This window comes from Daucus carota, chromosome 7, assembly GCF_001625215.2.
Source record: "Daucus carota subsp. sativus chromosome 7, DH1 v3.0, whole genome shotgun sequence".
Lineage (NCBI taxonomy): Eukaryota > Viridiplantae > Streptophyta > Magnoliopsida > Apiales > Apiaceae > Daucus > Daucus carota.
This window is the reverse complement of record NC_030387.2, coordinates 6388751-6409026: the sequence shown is the minus strand read 5'-3', so window position 1 is coordinate 6409026 and position 20276 is coordinate 6388751. Positions and strand designations below refer to the sequence as shown.

General features: G+C 32.7%; 1 protein-coding gene across 3 annotated transcripts; it reads right to left on the bottom strand.

The window, feature by feature from the left end:
• Positions 1 to 667: 667 nt before the first annotated feature.
• On the bottom strand, positions 668 to 19677 carry LOC108194493 (uncharacterized). 3 transcript variants are annotated; one of them, XM_017361451.2, is made up of 12 exons: positions 19521 to 19677; positions 19358 to 19410; positions 19007 to 19040; positions 18679 to 18777; positions 18430 to 18578; positions 12857 to 12895; positions 12240 to 12332; positions 11915 to 12013; positions 5146 to 5247; positions 1966 to 2049; positions 1680 to 1745; positions 668 to 1028 (listed from the first exon to the last, which is right to left on the bottom strand). In XM_017361451.2, the coding sequence occupies exons 1-12, from the start codon at positions 19594 to 19596 to the stop codon at positions 945 to 947; spliced, it is 978 nt and encodes a 325-aa protein (XP_017216940.1). In that variant the 5' UTR covers positions 19597 to 19677; the 3' UTR covers positions 668 to 944. The 3 variants fall into 3 exon arrangements, with proteins under 3 accessions (XP_017216940.1, XP_017216942.1, XP_017216941.1); XM_017361453.2 differs by lacking the exon at positions 5146 to 5247; XM_017361452.2 differs by lacking the exon at positions 12857 to 12895 and having other exon boundaries at positions 821 to 1028.
• Positions 19678 to 20276: the final 599 nt, after the last annotated feature.

Sequence of the window (20276 nt, the reverse complement as noted above, 5' to 3'; positions counted from 1 at the left end):
ATCTAAAATATTAATAACATACTATTTTTAAATTATAGCCAACCAATATAGCCAATACCATTGAAGCAAAATGTCTTACAAGTTCAGCAAATTTTACATAATGTCTTACAGGTCCTATGTAGCCAACGATTATAACCAACGCCGTTGGAGATGCTCTTAATAAAATGTTCAGGAGGTTGACTAAAATTATAGCCAACAAAAATGTCACATTGGAGGTGAGATTTTTTTACAAATTCTCTATAATTTTTATTTATAGTAACTTTTTTTTTTTTTTTGACGAAATTTATAGTAACTTTTAATTACCTTGAACTATGGATTTTGTATAGTTAAAGATGCTTTAAACTAAAATTTTAGGCACTTCTAAGACTAAATACTATATACACATGTTATGCTACTGTCAAGAGTAGTTTACTAATGGCTATACAAAATTTATTAGTTTGGATAGGTTGTTTTATGGAAAGTCATAAATAATGAGCTGCCAGCTGCAATCGGCAATCTGCATATCTATCCTTAATAGTTCTAGTTTAGAAGCTAATTTCTGCATCATCTTCAACTAAGTATTAATTTTCCAACCTCCATGTTGAAATTAGTTACTGTGCAAGCTCTTTAAAATGGTAATATTCTACTTTTGACTGGTTTATTGGCAACCCATTCTGTTCGGAATACATCATGAAAACTGTCTGAAATATATCTGGAAATATGAGGTTTGGTCCGAAGAATTATTAATTTACCTAACCTACCATGTTACATTCCTATAAATATGACATGCCAAGCAAACTGAATTTGGGGTAAACTGCCTGTTATTTTGGAGTGTGCCCCATTTCCAAATCAAAATTAAAAGGTTATTATAACCAGAAGTTTTTAGTCACGGGCCTGGGGTAGAGATTTGCCAGAAAACCAAAAGGTAAATGACAAAGATGAGCTACACATGACAGAAGATGATTTTATGCTCTCTTATTACCGAAGAGCAAACTGAGTGAGTATGTGTTCCCCTTCTGTGTTGCTGCCTCTACACGCCGTGCCCCAATCTGTAGCCATCGAAAGTAACCCAAAATCAATGAAAAGAAAGAAATTAATAACAAGACCAGCATCAACAACTTAAAGGTAAATTTTGACAAGGCAGACAAACTCTAGCTGTCACGAGTAGGATTTCTTCAGTGTCTCGGAAGTAATATCAAGTTTCTTCAGAAAATTAATGAAAATTAGAATACTTTTCCCTTGATCTCTGCTTAAAGACCCAGCTTAGTCAATCAAGGTCTCAGCCTATATAAGGTAATTTTACAAGTAGATGATAAAGAATGGGTGATTGACTTTAAATTTGCCAGATAGTTATTATGGTTTGATTATTTAATAATATATGTACAGGCCATTGCTCCATAAATAACACCCTTACACAAAGAACAATAAAGAACACTATCATAAAACTTCATTTATTCATAAAAATATGATTTGTTAGACTCACAAAATTTAACAACAATTAAGCTTAACATATCGAATCTCATCTACATCTTAATAATCAAATATTAAAGGAATCTTGTGTAGAAGCCAACATGGAATCTTATATACATGTTTGAGTAATGAAATTTACACAAAATCATGTTACGTTTAAATCCAAAATCCAAGTTAGTTGTTTACAGCCCTAACTACAAACCTTGACATGAGGTGATATTAAAGATTACCTTATCCATGAGCCAAAAGCCAATAGATGGCATATACTGAAGCAAGTACATTACTGCAAGCACAGGCTGCATAAAAAAAATAAGCAAATATTAACTACAGTAATAATCTTAAAAACACTCAGTGAAATTATATGTCAGTACTTTGGTATTTGATATGGTTCGGACCAGAAGACTTTGGAAAGACTGACTTAAGTTCACCAAAACAGAAAGAATCATAAATTCTTAGCTTAGCAATAGAACTTAATTGGTGAGAGAACCATCGCATTACAGAAAATCAATTATTGACCTGATATGATATCCAGACTTCCTTTAGACCATGGCTTGCGGCAATAATTGTAAGTTCAGCACACCTCTGTGATGAAACACGTTTCTGAAAAATATATGAAAAAGTCTCATTAAAAGATAATAACGAATAACTCCTGTCACTGTGCTGTATCGTCTAAAACATGACTGATTAATCAAATAGTGTTTGAACAACAATGAATAAGGATACAGAAAGTTTAAAATTTCCTTACTGGGATACAGAAAGTTTAAAATTTCCTTACTGCTCTTGAACGTCTCAAGTTTATTTTTCAAAATTTCAGCATATAGCACAACACCATTAAACATGAAGGGAAATTCTGAATCATCCGTAACTAAGCCTCCCCCACTCCTCCCCAAGAAAAAAAAAATAATTAATAATAATAATAATAATATCAAATCGATGATGATGATGATATGTAATATATGTAGATAGCTATGGATATATATAGATACCTATGGATGAGAGTATTCATTAAAATTTCATTTAATAAATTCTGTACAACATTCTTAATTAGTTCAAGGCCACAATCAAGAACCAAGAAATTGAGTTAAACCAATCATATTATATCATCTATCAAGTCGTGAAAAAGATTCAACATAAGACAAATGCAAATCTAGTATCATGCAGTAACTGCCAATATATAGCAGTAAAAAAAAAGATGTTTATACACACACACACATAGAAAAATATCCCTATCGACCTTCGCAGTCACTGACTCAGAAAATTAGCTCTACACCATATGACACAGTAATAATGAACGAAACTTCAACCAAGTGATCTATCATAATCCAGCTTATATCCCCCACAAAGCAAAGTTTATTTCTAATATGTTATACTTTACATTTTATGTTATATTCTGTTTTTCGTTTTTCTTATTAAAATTAACTCGTGTTCTTTCAATACTATATGATATCAGGTGTCCGTACATTCTATTTTATTTTATTTTTAATTTATTACTTCATTTTTATCTACATAAATTCATATAATAAGGATATTAGGAAAAAATTATAAAATGTTGTCAATTTAGTTGTATTTTTATTTTTATTTATATTAAATTGAAAAAGTGTGTATTTCTTTTTTAAGCATTGTAGGACCCTTCCCTTACACTAATTATATGGAGGATATAATAATGCTAGTAGTCCTCCCTTGCATAAGGAATTTATTGGTAACCCGGAATTTATTTAGTCCATTTCCAAAATCAACAATTTAAGGAATATCAAAGGTCAGTGGAGGGCCGTGGAACCTATGAAATAAGACTGCCACATCAGAGACCACATGGGCATAGCTCTCAGAACAATCTTCACTGTTTAATAATTTAAGGGGTGTTCTAGATACTGCTGAGTGGAATCACAGGTGCAGTCCATTAGCAACCTATAAACATGCTTAGAGGGGAAGGAACTTTATCTGACACAGACAACCATACACGTTGTAAATGATAATCGTAATAACTCTCTGTTCCAGGTTCCAGGATCTGGTAGATGTAATGAGTCTTCAGGAGTTGAGGACAAGGAAAATGTGTGTGACGGAAACTAGGGGTGTGCAAACGGTTCGGTTAACCGAAAACCGAACCGAAAAACCGAAAAAAATTCGGTTCGGTTAACCATATTTCATAATTCGGTTCGGTTTTCGGTAGGAGTTTTTCTGAAATTCGGTTTTTCGGTAATTCGGTTTTTAACCGCGGTTAACCGAAAAACCGAATAAAAAACCGAATATACATATACATTACTTAACAATTGATATATTCATTCGGTTATTCACTTGACTTAAGTCCATTCTACCCTAACTTACCTGAAACAAAACACACACCCAGCAGCCGCAGAAGAGATTCTCGCCAAACCGAATAGCCGATCTAGTGACTCACTGCATAAACCCTAGTTCCTAATTTAGAAGGCAATCTAACTAAGATTTTGAGTCCAAATCTGAAAGGCGACGCAGACCCTAATACCCAACAAGGCCACAAACGACGCTCGGAGCTTGAATCAAGTCAAGGTATTTTGATTTTTCGTTGCTTGAATCTTGTAATATTTTCGTCGCTTGGATCTTGTAGCTGGTGTTTCGTGTTTTTGGTTAAAGATTTGCAATTTTATTGATTTTAATTGTTAGTTTAAAGGTTATAGTTTTCAGTTTTCAGTTTTGTAATTTAATTGATTTGCAATTTGTAAGCAATTGTATTGATTTTGTATTTTAGATTTCGGTTTTGTTTTTCGGTTTTCGGTTTTAACCGAAATCAACAATTCGGTTCGGTTCCAAAACCGAACATAATTCGGTTCGGTTTTCGGCAGCAGTTTTTCCATTATTTCGGTTTCGGTTAACCGAAATTCGGTTCGGTTCGGTTCGGTTTTTACCGAATGCACAGCCCTAACGGAAACCCTATTTATGCTTCACCCAAATCCCCTACTCTGAAGGCTATAAAATGTACCCAAAGTTCTTTCAGACAGCCTTATTCTGGAGCATGAACAGATAGCAATTGAATAATGATTAGGAGTAGCCCTTCTCTCTGTTGATCATAAAATGAAAAGTACTCGCCCTCCAATCCTCATCTGCTTGATTGTTGTGGCCTTTTCTTTAGGGCCAGGGACAGGAATATCGCGAGCGAGCATGCAGTGTGATCTGCGGTTCCACTTCACAATTTTTTTTTCATTAAAAAAGTTAAAACCTTGCCAAATAGATCTCAGCCACTTCACCCAAAAGTCTGCTAATGGGGAATCACTTCTAGTATCAAAGTCTTTCAGCATACCATAAGATAAATAGAACTAGAATAAGGGCTTTATCTTCTAATTCCCAAGACCTGGTAGGAAGATCTGGGTTAAACTAACTCAAAGGACTACAATGATAAATGGGTAAATTATCAGACCAAATCATTGACAAAAGAAATTAGCCAAATATAGATCCAGTAGTTGATGGCTATCCAAATTTACAAGGCATCGAGCCCGATAATATACAGAAATAAGATTCAGCCAATGCATAGAATGGGGAAAGAGGAACTTGGAACATTAGCATACTTTACAATTTCCATTAATAGCCTATTTATATCATTAGAAAATCAGGAAAGTTAAGAGGCTAGGATGACTCTAGGATCAAAAGTTCTTTAGTAAGCTTCAATTAAGCAAAACATGAGTTTAGTGTTAACTTCTTACTATATCAAGAGTTAACAGGATGTACCTCTGCAAGTTCCTTTTCTTGTGAGTTGCTTGTTGCAGAAGCACTTGAAGTTTTAATTGGCCCAGGACAAACTATTGTAACATTAATCCCTTTACGACAAAACTGCAGGGCAAGATATTATATGCTTTAATGATCTTTGTGCCATTTAAAAATCAATATATAAAGAAACTTGGTCATCTCTGAATACTAAAAATAATTATATTAATTTATTTAATATCACGGACTAGTTCCTGTCATAATTCTAAAGGTCAGCAATTTTCCTAACAAAGTAGGGGAAACCTCATTGCAGAAATTTGTATATCACAAGTATTATTATTTAGTTAGAACTATTGGGAAAAGGTTTTCGATGAAATAAACCACCATTTATAAACCTAAAAGCTACAATATGCCTTTACATAAGGTTTCTGGGTACTTCAAACTTCCAAAAAGGATTATTTATGTCATATTGCAATGATATTATGATTATATATTATGATTATATGGCTAACGATAAATTAAAGCTAATAAACTCATACATTGAGTTTACCTAAAAAGTGATTGCATACCTTCTAACATATATTATAACTAAGGGTTAAGAGATAAACGTAGGCCAAAACTTTTGTGCGTCTTATGATATGATTCGACGAAGATAAGAACCTGAACTGCCAAGAATTTAAAATTTTAACCATACTGCCAGAGCATTTTGAGTTTTTCCCTTACTTCACTCACAAAAGTTGCAAATTGTAAATGCAAAAGATAATTTTTATGACAAATCGGTGATAGTTTGACTCCAAATAATTACTATTGTATTAGTATATCATTGATCCATGTGGCTTAATCATGAAAATTAAACTGATTTTCCAAAAGTTTGTTTACACTTTATAATGTACGAATATATTTCGGAACTAACTATAGTGAATATACTAGCTGGTATTCATCTTTGTAATGTTGTTCCATGAACGAAGACATGGATATGAATACAGGCACACACAGAATCTGCCAGAGACAAAGACATAGACAGAGATGCAGATGCAGACACAGACACATACAAAAATAGGGTTAAATATCGACGTACTCATTAAAGTGACTAAAATGTCTCATTTAACTTGCTGATTTCTACGAGGGCTCACTGTAATCACTCAACTCCCTTTATATATCATCTTATTATCTCACTTCTTATGATTTAACAAAAGCTGTTAACATTGAGATTACTCTGTTAGATTAAAAAATATAAAGTTAAAACTGGTGATTAGACATGCCACCGTGTATCCTACATGGCTTTAGATAGGTAAACATATGAAAGAAAAAGACAATTAAAAAAGAAAAAAAAATGAAAAACATACAAGCAAACTTAGAGATAACTGCAGGTTTTTTAGAAATGGGGCCAAAACCCTAATTGTATGCAATCATATTGACGAGAGATTGACTACAAACGTGAGTGATATTTCTACAGTGAACATCGAACTTCACCATCATGGCAAGTTTCTCGACTATCCTGAATGTTATTATATTGGTGGAAATATTGAAGTACTTAATGACATAGATACTGATTTGCTTTCATTTCGAGATTTGGAAAATTGGGCTAAATTGTATAAATACAATTCTAATTGTTTGATGTATTTAAAAAATGATGGGCATAGTTTTCAAAATTAAATGAGACTTGTTTAATATGACAGACAATCAGGGATATGATTGAGGTGTGTGGTCCTTATGGTAGGATCGAATTATATGCTGATCATTCTTCCCCTGAACTTGAGGATAAAAGTGATGATGAAAATAATTTGAGAAGTGATAAAGATTTGATGACCCTGATGATGTAGATGATGGTGAAACTGATGAAAGTGATAGTGATTTTGATGTGGTTGATGAAAATTTAGATGTGGAAAGTGATGAAGAGCTATTATTCAACAAACAGAACAAGAAATTATTTAAGCATGAGATGAATAATGCAATGGTCGACAACACGAGTGATGAGCCAGAATATGACTCCAATGAGTTTAGGTCTATTGGATCCTCCAGTGAAGATGAAAACTTTAAATTTGGCAATGTTGGGCCTCCTGCCATTAATAAGAAGAGAAGGGGGGTTGTAAGTGTTAGTAACTTTAAAAAGAACGAAATGATCAGGTGGAAAGCTGGGATGTCTTTTGTATCCATGACAGAATTCAGGACTATTGTTAGGGAGTACGGGATTAGGAGAGGAGGGCTTTGTACTTGCAACAACTGGTGGAGAAAGATGCCAAGTAAAGTGTGATAAGGGATGCCCTTTTAAGATATGGGCGAGCATAAGAACAGATAGTGACATTGTTGAAATAAAGACCTTATTTGATAATCATCTTTGTACAAAACCGTATAACAGCAGACTAGCAACTGTGAGATACCTCAATAATATTTATGGTGAGAGGATACAAAAAAATCCCTAGTGGAGAGTCAAACAAATAATATAAGTAATGCGAACTGAATTAGAATTGAAGTCCCCAGAATTAAGATTATGAGATTGAGCAAAGCTGCATTAGAGGGTGTGCACGTATCTTTGGTGGAGCATTATTCAAGATTGAGAGATTTTGGACATCAAATTTTATGATGTAATCCACAAAATAAGGTCATTATAAATGGTACAAGACAAAATGAGAATGATGTCAATAGGTTCCAAAGGATTTATATATGTTATGCTGCTTTAAAAGAGAGGTGGAAAAATGGATGCAAACCTGTCAAGGGTATAGATGGGTGCTTCTTAAAAACACTAGTTGGTGGTCAATTGTTATCTGCCGTCAGAAGAGACGGAAAGATATGCGGTTGTAGAGTCCGAACACACAGATTCATGGAGATGGTTCATTGAGTTTTTAGAAGAGGACTGTATCTTAGAGATGGCACAGGTCTAACCATCATCAGTGATGAACATAAGGATCTAGAAAATGCAATGAAAGAAAAACTACCCCATGCTAAACAAAGATTTTGTACCAAGCATATATATAGTAACTTTAGAAAAGTAACTCCAATTATTGATTAACTATAAAATAATATATAATTACTTATGTTTGTCTTTTTTATTTTTTTTGGAAACCCTTCCCAACTTCTAAAGAATGCATTTTGGATGGCTGCTACTGCTACACACCCTGTAGCACACCAAAATGCTATGAAGCAGATACAAACTATCTCAAACCTGCTTATGAAGCTTTGAAAAAGATACATCCTAAAATGTGGTCAAAGGCATTCATTTCCAACTCATTCAATTGCTGACAATGTTGAAAATAATTTGTCTGAATGCTTCAACACATGGATTATAAATGAAAGGTACATAATTCTTAAATTTCATTAAAATGCTAAAACAAATTATTTATAATCAGAGTTTTTGCTTGTTTGAATACGCAGGTATTTGCCATTACCAAACATGTTACAAGAGATTCATTTTAAGTTGATGAATAGAATAAGAGACAAACAAGATGAAATGTTGAGTAGCCAAAATCAAGTGTGTCCAAGGATTAAAAAGAGATTGGATAAAAATGTTACTCTGTCAGGAGAAAGGAGAGCAGCTTGGGACTAGGGCTGTTAACGAAACGAGTATTTAATGAAATATTCGGTATTCGAATTCGTTTAACATTATTCGTATTCGTTTGTTAACAAATACAAATACGAATTCAAATCTTAAAAAATATTCGGTTTGTTAACGAATACAAATTCGAATAGATAAATATTCGTATTCGCTATTCGTTTAATTATTCGGAAATTAAATTATATATATATATATATATTATTTTATATTATATAGAAAAATATTATATTTTTATTTAATAAGATTATGTACTGGTAAGGGGAGCTCTTCTAGTTATAGCCACAGACCGACAAATCAGAAACAAAATGTCACACCTTCTGGTTTATCCAGATTTGTTCAATCAGTAATTTGAATTTTATATTATTTGAGTTGGATGACTGTAGTCTGTATTATTAGTACTTTTTATAGTTTGCTTGAATTGGTGAAATATGGGAGTTTATAACTTTTGTCACGTGTCAGCAGTTTAGTTATTTTTTTTATTTTCTTTTAAATGAGTGCCTTAAACGAATATGAATAGTTCGTGAACTTAACCGAATACGAATACGAATACAAATAACTATTCGGATAATAAACGAATACAAATCCGAATATGTATATTTAAACCGAATACAAATACAAAAACTATAGTATTCGTTTCGAATTCGTTTCGTTAACACCCCTACTTGGGACAAAGCAAATATTCGGTAACAAGTTCAACTCATTGTTGATTCGACTTTTCACATTTAATTTTAGTATTAATTTAGGGTTTTGGATACAGGTTAAGCAAAGCACGAGCTGTCACAATTGATCTATTTAAAAAATCATGTAACTGTAACAGCTTTGATTTAATTGGTATTCCTTATTTGCACGCTAAAGCTGCAATTCATGACAAAAGGGAACAACCAGTTGATTATTCTTTAACTACTACAAGAGGGATGCATATCTTGCAACATATAGCTATTCTCTTGAGGCCTTAGACGGGGAAGATTATTGGGAGGTTCAACCGACTGAAAAGTTGTAGCCGCCTGTAATTCCTAAAAAACTCCAAGGCAAGCCCAAGAGGTTGAGAAGAAAGGAGGGATGGGAGGGTGGAACTAGCAGACAAACAAGGGTAGGTCAAACTGATACAACTCAAGTTCAAAGATTTAGTCATAGGAGGATTATGCATTGTAGCATATATAGAAAGTCTGGTCACAAAAAAATGAAATGCCCATTAAAGCTGATTGATGAAGAAACTAGAAATGCTCAAAGTGAAGGTGAAAATGCTCCGAGTGTACATGAAGGTAAAAAAAACAATGTGGAGATCAGAATGCTAGAAGGCCTAAATTACCGATCAGAAAGGGTACAGCGAAAAGTGCAGTTTTGGTAACAACTCCTGAAACCACCTGAGTCAATAAGTTACCAAATGAAACCCCTTGTAGCAAAATATTTGATGCTTCATTAAGCATTTATTCTTCCAGAAGATTAAATGATTATGTAATTATATTTTTACAATCTTTCATTTAATCTTGCAGAAGAATCAATAATTATGTACGGCTTGGACCATTTGATTGAATTTAAATAATTATGTATGACTTAGAATTTCTGATTGAATTTTGCACATCCCAGACCATTTGTTAAATTTTGCTAGAGTAAGTGCCTATTATTTTGCTGTAATTTATTTGGAAATTTCTAATGGCATGCCTGAAAGAAAGTTTGTTTGGAGGTTGAGAGCACTATTAAACAAAACAAATATATTTTCCGATGTTTAATAGTATGAAATTTGATATGAAGTTTGATATAAGAGTTTGTTTTATTTTTATAAGTCTAGTTTGTCATTGTATTTTTCATAATATTAAGATGCTTTTAGGTTTGTACTACTAGATTAATATTACGTATCAGTGTGTTGTCTTTCCAAGTTATTTTGGGTTGCAAATTAAATTTTTGATATAACTATGTTAACGAGGTGAAGCTGATTCAGTGACAAGACTTAGACTATAAAGTTACCTTCTTTTATAATTTTTATTTTATGATTTGTGATCACCAGAGACACATAAACTATGTTTTTATTACTACTACTTGGACAGCTAATTATAAGTTGAGAGAAGAATGTTCATATTTGAATTCCATAGCATGACTGTCATTCATAGCTTCTAAGAAGTTTGCTATTGTAAAAGTTGGGTTGCTACTCTCCGGTCATTCATTTTAATGACAATATTTGTCTAAGACTTCTTTATACCACATTTGTGTCTAACTCAAACACTTGGTGACAACATCTACATATCTCAATACAAAAAAAAAAAAAAAATTCAGAAAATTGCATATGGATGGATATGTAATATTGGCTAAAAGAGTTGACGAAGCCGAAAAGAATACAAAATATATTCAAGAGTAAAGAGAACATATAATAGTCATAATTGAGATCTCTAATAGCATTTTTGTTACAGACTTGAAGGCATAAATAGGTAATAAATGGCACAATGAGCAGGTTAAGCCATGTAATCATTCTATTTATCACTTTAATTGCCACGTCAGACCTTCTGTTACATCATAAAATCTAAGATAACAGAATGATATATACATAGAGTTGAGTTATTTTAGAGAGCCCGAATGGAATTTGATGAGTTAAATGAAACATTATTCACTTCAGTGAGCACCTCGATATTTAACCCGACAAATATATATATATATATATATATATATATATATATATATATATATATATATATATATTTACATAGTAATGCTTAAATGATATCAATGGTTGGCAAAGAGGCAGAGTCGAATCAAACCTAGACTTCTATTGCATAGATTCTGTTACAAGAAAATGACGTAGTTAGGTAGAGGTAATATGTATTGAATGGGAGTCAAACTTATTAGAGGGGAAGGGCAACCTACGTGGTTCCCATCGAAGACTATAGGGATATCTACTTACGCACAACAAGATACCAAGTTCAAATATGCTTGAGCGACATTAATATTACTAGGAGAAATAACTATCATCTTTATGTATTTCAATGTAGTGACTTCTACATATTACATGTTTCTGTTTAAAGGAGTCAATATGTTTCTTTGAAGATGGTGTAAACTACATGATTTCCTGGTAATAAGATGACTACTCTAACTGTCAAGCTCATTCCAAACAGCACTGTTGTTCCTGAAAGGGATATTATGGAATCAGGTTAGGCTAATTAGGGACATCTAACATTTATCCTATGTTCCTTGCTTCCAAAAGCAATGTAAATCCTATATATTAACGTCCATATACATTTACAGGTATACCTCTGAGCGCAAGGTATGGAAGTATCCATTTAGAGCATACTTGGTAGCAGAGTATACTGCTTGACCAGGTGCAGGAGTCTTGCCAGCAGCACTGCTCATCTGCATATCAAACAAACAAAATATAAAATCTTATTGGTGCAAAACAACCAGTAAATGCATACATAAAAAAAAATTAATATAATGCGAAGAAAAATGGGAAGAACCCTGATATTCAGCAGCAACCATTTATCTGTTGATGAAAAGTATGAATTTATATAACATATAGTAGAGTACGAGCAAAATTGTGGTACTTTTGATATTAATGGAAAGTTTTTTTGCCACATACCACAACAAAGTGTCCCCTCCCACGGTCCAGCATGAAGGGAACCAGCAGCCGTGTAAGACAAATCGGCCCTAAAACATTAACTTCAAAAGCTGCCTACTTGCATCATAGAAGGGTAATATTAGGACGTTTATGGGAGCTGGGTACTCACAAGATAAAGAAGTAAGATTATGTGTAAAGCACTATCTGTATCATGTGATTATAGTTCAATATAAGTTTTAACAGAACATGTGGCTAATGACCCCGGGGAAATGAGTCTGTTACTAAATATTTATGAACAAATTGCTTCAAAATATATATACCAATCAAAATGTTAGGGAAATGATGATCCAATCTGATAAGTCAGCCAAATGGGTACCCTAGTGTTAAACCAAGTTGTAAGTTTAGTCTGACCATCACGACAATTCTGTGAAGGTAGAAACAATAATAAATTGATAATGTATGCCTTAACTGCAGATACGCTATTCAGTTGTAATAATGAATTCATCTCTACCAGTCTCAATCTTAAATTGATGAATATATAAAGTCATAACTAACTTGAAATAGTAATGAAATTTCGTGTCAACACAAATCTACAAAAGACCTATTTTGTGGTGATCTGTACTTCTGGCATATTATACCTTGAGACTTTCTTCTGATACATCCACTGCAGATGATTTCTGCAGCAAAAGAAAATGTTGCAAAGTGTCATATTTGCACAAAGTTGATTAAACAACATATGCTAAACTTTGCAAGTGGATACCCAAAGATCCTATAATTCAATAGGAATTTACCAATTCTGAAGAGGACAACTTTTACCTCATAATAATTACTCAAAAATTTCTAGTAACCTAACTGCAAGTACAGCGAAACTTTATGCATTTATGCGCATCACAGAAGTCCTAGAAAGAAAGAAACATTGCTCATTTGCACATTACAGAAATTTGTATCGCGTGGCGTGCATCACATTAGAGCTCCTCATTTTTAAGATTAAAGGACAATATATAGGCTCCTCTACTGTATGTAGTACCCCAATGGAGACACCCATTGGAATATACAGAAGTTTTCATAGGCTTTATACCAAATCCTTGGCCAAAAAAGGGAATCAATCGTCCAACAGTTGTATTGTGATTAATCGACCATGAATTTGTACTCATCTTGTACAATTCAATGTCAATATCTTGAGAATCACGATTTTTCGAAACATTGACAACCATATATTCATTAGTTTCCCTTATAAAACCAAATTGAATAAGAGGAAAATCACACTTACTACGATTCTCAAATCTTGGGAGATATCTAGTTTATCTAGTAACAGGATTCCAAAACAAATAGTTACCTTCTGAAACAAAAGCACCACTACGAACATTAAAACATATCAAACCATTACAAGAACCAACAAGAGACAATGCACCAACATATGGAATTGTCGGAGTCAGGGGGCATGAACTAAGAATCTCTTTGTCATCATCAATTGATAGGAGACTATTACAGCCTTGAATGAATGGGATTCTAGTGATGTCAATGAACCCTAATAACAGTGATCGCGAAGTTTCGGTGGTGATGGGCCTAGGGAAACTAAGATGAGCATTTACAAAATCAGGGTTCCGGATGATGGTACAAAATGATTTACACACACATTTGCAAATTAATACACACTTTACCGACAACCTCACGAAGATTTTACTTTGTAGATCTTCTGGTAGTTCAACAAATCGACTCTGATGACTCATCTTTTAGTAGATATAATCTAAGAGATGTGACCCCGCTGGATTAATAATACCCCAATTCCATGATAGAACTTTTTGAAGATCACCTTGTGGCACCGAATTTGAGGAAGATAAATTGAACAAGTATGGTTGTCTGTATTTAGGAGTTGGGATGTAAAGTTTTAAGCCTAAATTGGGGTTATAAATTATAACTATGATATAGCGGTTTCTGAATATCTCGGCGAAGCTCTTGAATTTACTAAATATAACTAAATAAACTTTTACACAATGGTTCGGGACAAAACTCAGCCTTCATAGCTTTTCTTTCTATCTAGTATTTTCTCCTAAAAATAATATTAAACCTTATTGCAAAATTATATATCTCCTCTCATAGACAACCTCCACGGGCCGGGCCCAAAACCAAAAAAGAAATAAAAAATGAAATCACAGTCTATTTTGTTCACATGTTTATAACATATTATAATATGAAGGCGTTTTCATATGCATAACTGTTTATCAACTTTATTTCTTTTTTGGTTTTGGGCCCGGCCCATGGAGGTTGTCTATGAGAGGAGATATATAATTTTGCAATAAGGTTTAATATTATTCTTAGGAGAAAATACTAGATAGAAAGAAAAGCTATGAAGGCTGAGTTTTGTCCCGAACCATTGTGTAGAAGTTTATTTATTTATATTTAGTAAATTCAAGAGCTTCGCCGAGATATTCAGAAACCGCTATATCATAGTTATAATTTATAACCCCAATTTAGGCTTAAAACTTTACATCCCAACTCCCAAATACAGACAACCATACTTGTTCAATTTATCTTCCTCAAATTCGGTGCCACAAGGTGATCTTCAAAAAATTCTATCATGGAATTGGGGTATTATTAATCCAGCGGGGTCACATCTCTTAGATTATATCTACTAAAAGATGAGTCATCAGAGTCGATTTGTTGAACTACCAGAAGATCTACAAAGTAAAATCTTCGTGAGGTTGTCGGTAAAGTGTGTATTAATTTGCAAATGTGTGTGTAAATCATTTTGTACCATCATCCGGAACCCTGATTTTGTAAATGCTCATCTTAGTTTCCCTAGGCCCATCACCACCGAAACTTCGCGATCACTGTTATTAGGGTTCATTGACATCACTAGAATCCCATTCATTCAAGGCTGTAATAGTCTCCTATCAATTGATGATGACAAAGAGATTCTTAGTTCATCCCCCCTGACTCTTACAATTCCATATGTTGGTGCATTGTCTCTTGTTGGTTCTTGTAATGGTTTGATATGTTTTAATGTTCTTAGTGGTGCTTTTGTTTCAGAAGGTAACTATTTGTTGTGGAATCCTGTTACTAGACAAACTAGATATCTCCCAAGATTTGAGAATCGTAGTAAGTGTGATTTTCCTCTTACTCAATTTGGTTTTATAAGGGAAATTAATGAATATATGGTTGTCAATGTTTCGAAAAATCGTGATTCTCAAGATATTGACATTGAATTGTACAAGATGAGTACAAATTCATGGTCGATTAATCACAATACAACTGTTGGACGATTGATTCCCTTTTTTGGCCAAGGATTTGGTATAAAGCCTATGAAAACTTCTGTATATTCCAATGGGTGTCTCCATTGGGGTACCACATACAGTAGAGGAGCCTATATATTGTCCTTTAATCTTAAAAATGAGGAGCTAGGGATGATCAAGGCTGTGGATCATAATAGAGATTCATATTTCAATTGTTGGCAAATTGCAGAGGTAAATGAAGATTTAGCCATGATTTATTGGAGATTTACTGGTGAATTCCAATTATGGGTTATGACTGATTATGGTGTTGAAAGTTCTTGGGTTTTAAAGTTCAATTATGGGCCCTGCTCTGGTCTATATCCATTGGGATACTGGAAATATGATTTGATGATAATACTTTTGGAAGATGAAAATTGTTTATTAGATCTTGATTGTGGAGAACCTGAGACGATCCTAGATATGGGATCTTGGACCATCGGAAGATTTTGTAGCTTTGAAGAATCCCTTGCTCCATTAAGGTATGCAATTGTTCTTTATCCCAGCTAATTATGTGTTAGATTCTTCACTACATTTCTACATATATAATTTGTAGTTATATTATATGTTTTCGCTTTACAAGTTGTGTATGGAAGTTACATATATGTAAATATGGTGAGTTCAATAACTAGCATGGGAATAATTATCAAGGGATATATTGAAGTATCATTAAGAATTTCCTTATATTCTTTCTTGTTATGTTATATATATTCTAATATATAATTACAAATATATTTTTAAGTGAATATATGAAAGTTAAGGATTTAAAGTAATGACCTTCTGGCTTTCCTTGTTAAATATCCTCTTTTGTTTAAGTACTTTATTCAGTTTTGATGTTGTATTGCCTCACTGAACTTCAAAAATCCTAAAATCAAATTCATCCATGCCTTCGAAATTCGAAATTTGTGCATTTTAGTTACTTAATCATATACTCACAATTCAAGTTCTTTGTGTAGGACACTCATTTAATATGGAAATAGGCAAAGGATCTTGTGGGGTTAAAGGTACATGGTACTTGGTGTATGAATGATGTTGATGTAGGTCTTATCAGCAATTTCTAAATTTCAATTTGGAGCTAGCATTAACAGGCTCCTCAGCATAAATTTGGATGTGTTTAGTCTCTCAAAATTATTTGTTTAGTATCGCTTTTGCTAATTATGCTAGATATTTTGTACTTTGATAATCAAAAACTATGTCTGACTTCCTTACAAGTTTGTTATGCACATTAAGTAGACAAGGTAAAATTTTAGATGCCATTTTATTTTGGTTTTTAATATGTCTTTCTTTTGAACTAGCTCCTATAGATATCCAGGTCACAAAATCCAGATATAAGCATCAGTAAGTTTTCATTTTCTTGGTTGTTTGTCGCTTGCATGCTAAGTGTATACATTATTAAAACGTAGCAATTATTTAACATGTTATAACTACAACAAATCCTAAGTGTTGGCTATAATTGTATATGCAAACATCTTAGACATTCAATAGCATGCTCTCTTCTAAGCATATAGACAAAGAAAAAGAATAATGGTGTTTGGGACAATCAAGAAAGTGGTTGAATTCTTGAAAGATTATGTTAGATTTCACCATGACCATCTACCTATAGTTGGTATTTTTATGATTAATATCCCATTGCTTTTGCTTCTATATATGCATTTGCAGATTGGGAGGTTAAATTTTTGAAAGAGATAAAAGGTTGCATACAAGTATCATTTGAACACTTAAAAAGAAAAACATAACTAGCTTTGATTTCAATTACATGTCCTTTGCATTTGTAGGAGAAGCTACTTAATTCGTGGCAACTAATCAAAAGATAATATGATTTCCTTGCTACGTATTGTATAACTTGTTACTTTGATCATCTTGCATATTTGTCTTAAAGCTTCAATAGTCATCATTTTTTGTTTAAGAAATTGTTAATAAAATGTAGTATGAGTGTTGTGTTCTTCCATTTGTAGTATCACCAGAGTTTCAAAGTTAAAGACTATATATGCACAATAAAACAAAACACAAAATTTGGCTTGCGCATTTCAAGGGTTTTTAAACCTTCCGCAAATCAATAGATGCTTTACAAAGGCCTAAAAGAATCAAACAGAGTTTAGTATGTCCATTACGATTTGTAATCATGATGTTGAGGTTCTATAAGAACATAATAAATATATCACTTAGAATCTTCTAATTTAAGTATAAAGCCTGAAGGCCAATACACCGCATTGATCCCATTATTCCCTCCTAAGATATAGGTATCTACTAAAATTTGCCACTTGAAACTGTTAAATTATAGCTCCCTTTCTTCTTAGGGTACCATGTGATGCCCCTGTTACACAATGTCCATTGCTTCTTTCATAAGATGTTGCTTCTCCCAAAACACATATATATAGACACATTTGAAATCTAAATTGCATGATACTCATCTTTCATATTAAACACACATACACTATCTCTCTCCCATAACTTTTGCGTTTAATGTTTCAACAACCTGTTCTCCTAAATTTAGCAAATATTGAGGTCTAATAATATTGTTTTACAATGTTTTAGATGATGAACGACATGATCTAAACATTTTTTAGAATTGAAGATTATATTAAAGATGCAGAATATTGAAAAACTTAACTAAAACCATGTGAAGCCGGCAAACTTTCTAGTTTTGATAACATTGTCTACGAGGTTCACGAGTAGTTAAGTCTTTAGTATTTTTCTTTCCTTTTGTCAAGCTCAATTTTCATTCTATTTCAAGAAACAGACATGTTACAAGCAAAGAACTTTTTATAATCTGTTGACTCAGCTTTCTAGTTTTGATAACATTGTCTAAGAGGTTCACAAGTAGTATGAGTCTTTAGTTTTTTCTTTCCTTTTGTCAAGCTCAATTTTTATTCTACTTCTAGAGACAGACATGTTACAAGCAAAGCACTTTTAATAATCTGTTGAACTTATATCCAACTTACCGGGCGTTCATATGCTGCATTGTGGATCATGTAATCAACACCAGCACCATCAAAAAAGGACTCAGCTTCCTGTACGGCCTCCTTGAGAGCATCTTCCCCAGATGCCAAGTCCAAAGGTAATACCATGACCTGTTGAGGTGCATATTTTCCTATTTTGAAGACAAGTACAACATCGATTTAGGAAATGACTATCAAATATGCATGATAGTAGAGTAGTAGACTCAAGAAGTTATCCATAAGAGGGCATACCGGCCAGTTGTTTCTTGACTCGCTCTAATTCAGCCTCACTTCGAGCAGAAATAATAAGCTTGGCACCGAGACTTGCAAGTTGTTTAGATAAAATTTCACCTATATACCAGCATAGGTGAAAATAATATATATATATATATATAAATAATTAAAATTAAACAAATGAATTCCAAGGGTATGTAAACGTATAAAAGGGTAGGTAAGTCTGTACTAGTTGATATCTATATGAGTATTATTCAATAATAATTCATTATATTTCAGATGAAATCATTATACAGAACAACTCTAAATTTTCACTTGCAAATTCTTAACTATAAACATCTCATACCTATCCCACGGCTAGCTCCAGTAATCCAAACAACCTGTAAAAACAAAATTATCTACTTAAGCACCTACGACTAGAAAGGCACAACGCAGATACCTAGTTGAGAGTTCATAATCCGCATATCCACTTAAAATGTCGTTTTCCAAAATTATAAAATGCAAAATTATGGCACAAACAGCTTTTAGTAAACAAAACAAAAGATGTCTTGTTTCGAATCGAAAATAAAGAATTATCACACTAAAAACCTAACAAATGCATCCACAATTTAAACAATTACAATTTTTCGAATAAATTCAACACATCAGTAAAATTGATCACTAACACTAAGCTGGTATGTGTGTATAAATTAGAAACCTTATCCTCGAATTTGTCGCGCTTGACTCGTTTTGACAATAAAGTGAAATCTCCTGCAAAATCAAACAATCATAGTAAGTTAATGGTGTGATAAACTTGACGAACAGATATATAATTATATATGTATATACGTGTACGTGTGTGCTGATAGAGAATTGAATACCATCAGCAGTAATAAATTTGAAGAGTATTGTGATGAAGATGGAGAGAAGTATTGAGATAATTATAATGGTCAGCATTTTTCAAGCACAGAGCAAGTGTATTTTCGTCTTGGTTTTCCCAATTAAAGGGGAGTGCTGATATGTTTTGCCGGCTGTAACCCTGAAGCGCACATGTAAAATAATAGTAATAGTAATTATTATATTATATATTATATATTATATATATTATATATTTATATCTATTATTAATATTAATTGTTAATTATTATAAATAATAATAACAAAAATAACAAAAACAATATGTGAGAAACTATTTAAACACTAAGGGTATCTCCAACCATGAGAAACTATTTAAAGAGTGAGGGTAGTATAGTCAATTTCTTTAAAATCACCCTCCACCCATATTTTTCCATTGTTTATAATTTTAGCTAACCTATATTTGTCGAACTTATGTCAGATTACATATCATGGCCAACATTCCAAAGAGGGACTCCTTATATGGAGTTACATAATGCGCCACTATAAATCATCAATTTTATTATAAATTCTGTTGTAGAATACATATAAAACGTGATTCTAATATAGAATACTATAAAATAAATCTATTTTAAGTAATTTAACACTTAAAATTTGATTAAAAAATATATTTTCGAAACTGATTCTACAACAGAATAATTCTGGATGATTATTATTCTGTTATGAAATCATGTTGAGATATTGCATAATTTTAGATGATCTTTGGAATAAAAAAATTGTAT

Coding starts and splice junctions, on each gene's coding strand:
- LOC108194493 (XM_017361451.2), bottom strand. CDS start 19,596: ATGCTGACCATTATAATTATCTCAATACTTCTCTCCATCTTCATCACA. Junction 5,248..11,914: donor TCCATACCTTGCGCTCAGAG/GTATACCTGTAA, acceptor CTTGCCCTGCAG/TTTTGTCGTAAAGGGATTAA. Junction 1,029..1,679: donor GCTTTTGGCTCATGGATAAG/GTAATCTTTAAT, acceptor CGATGGCTACAG/ATTGGGGCACGGCGTGTAGA.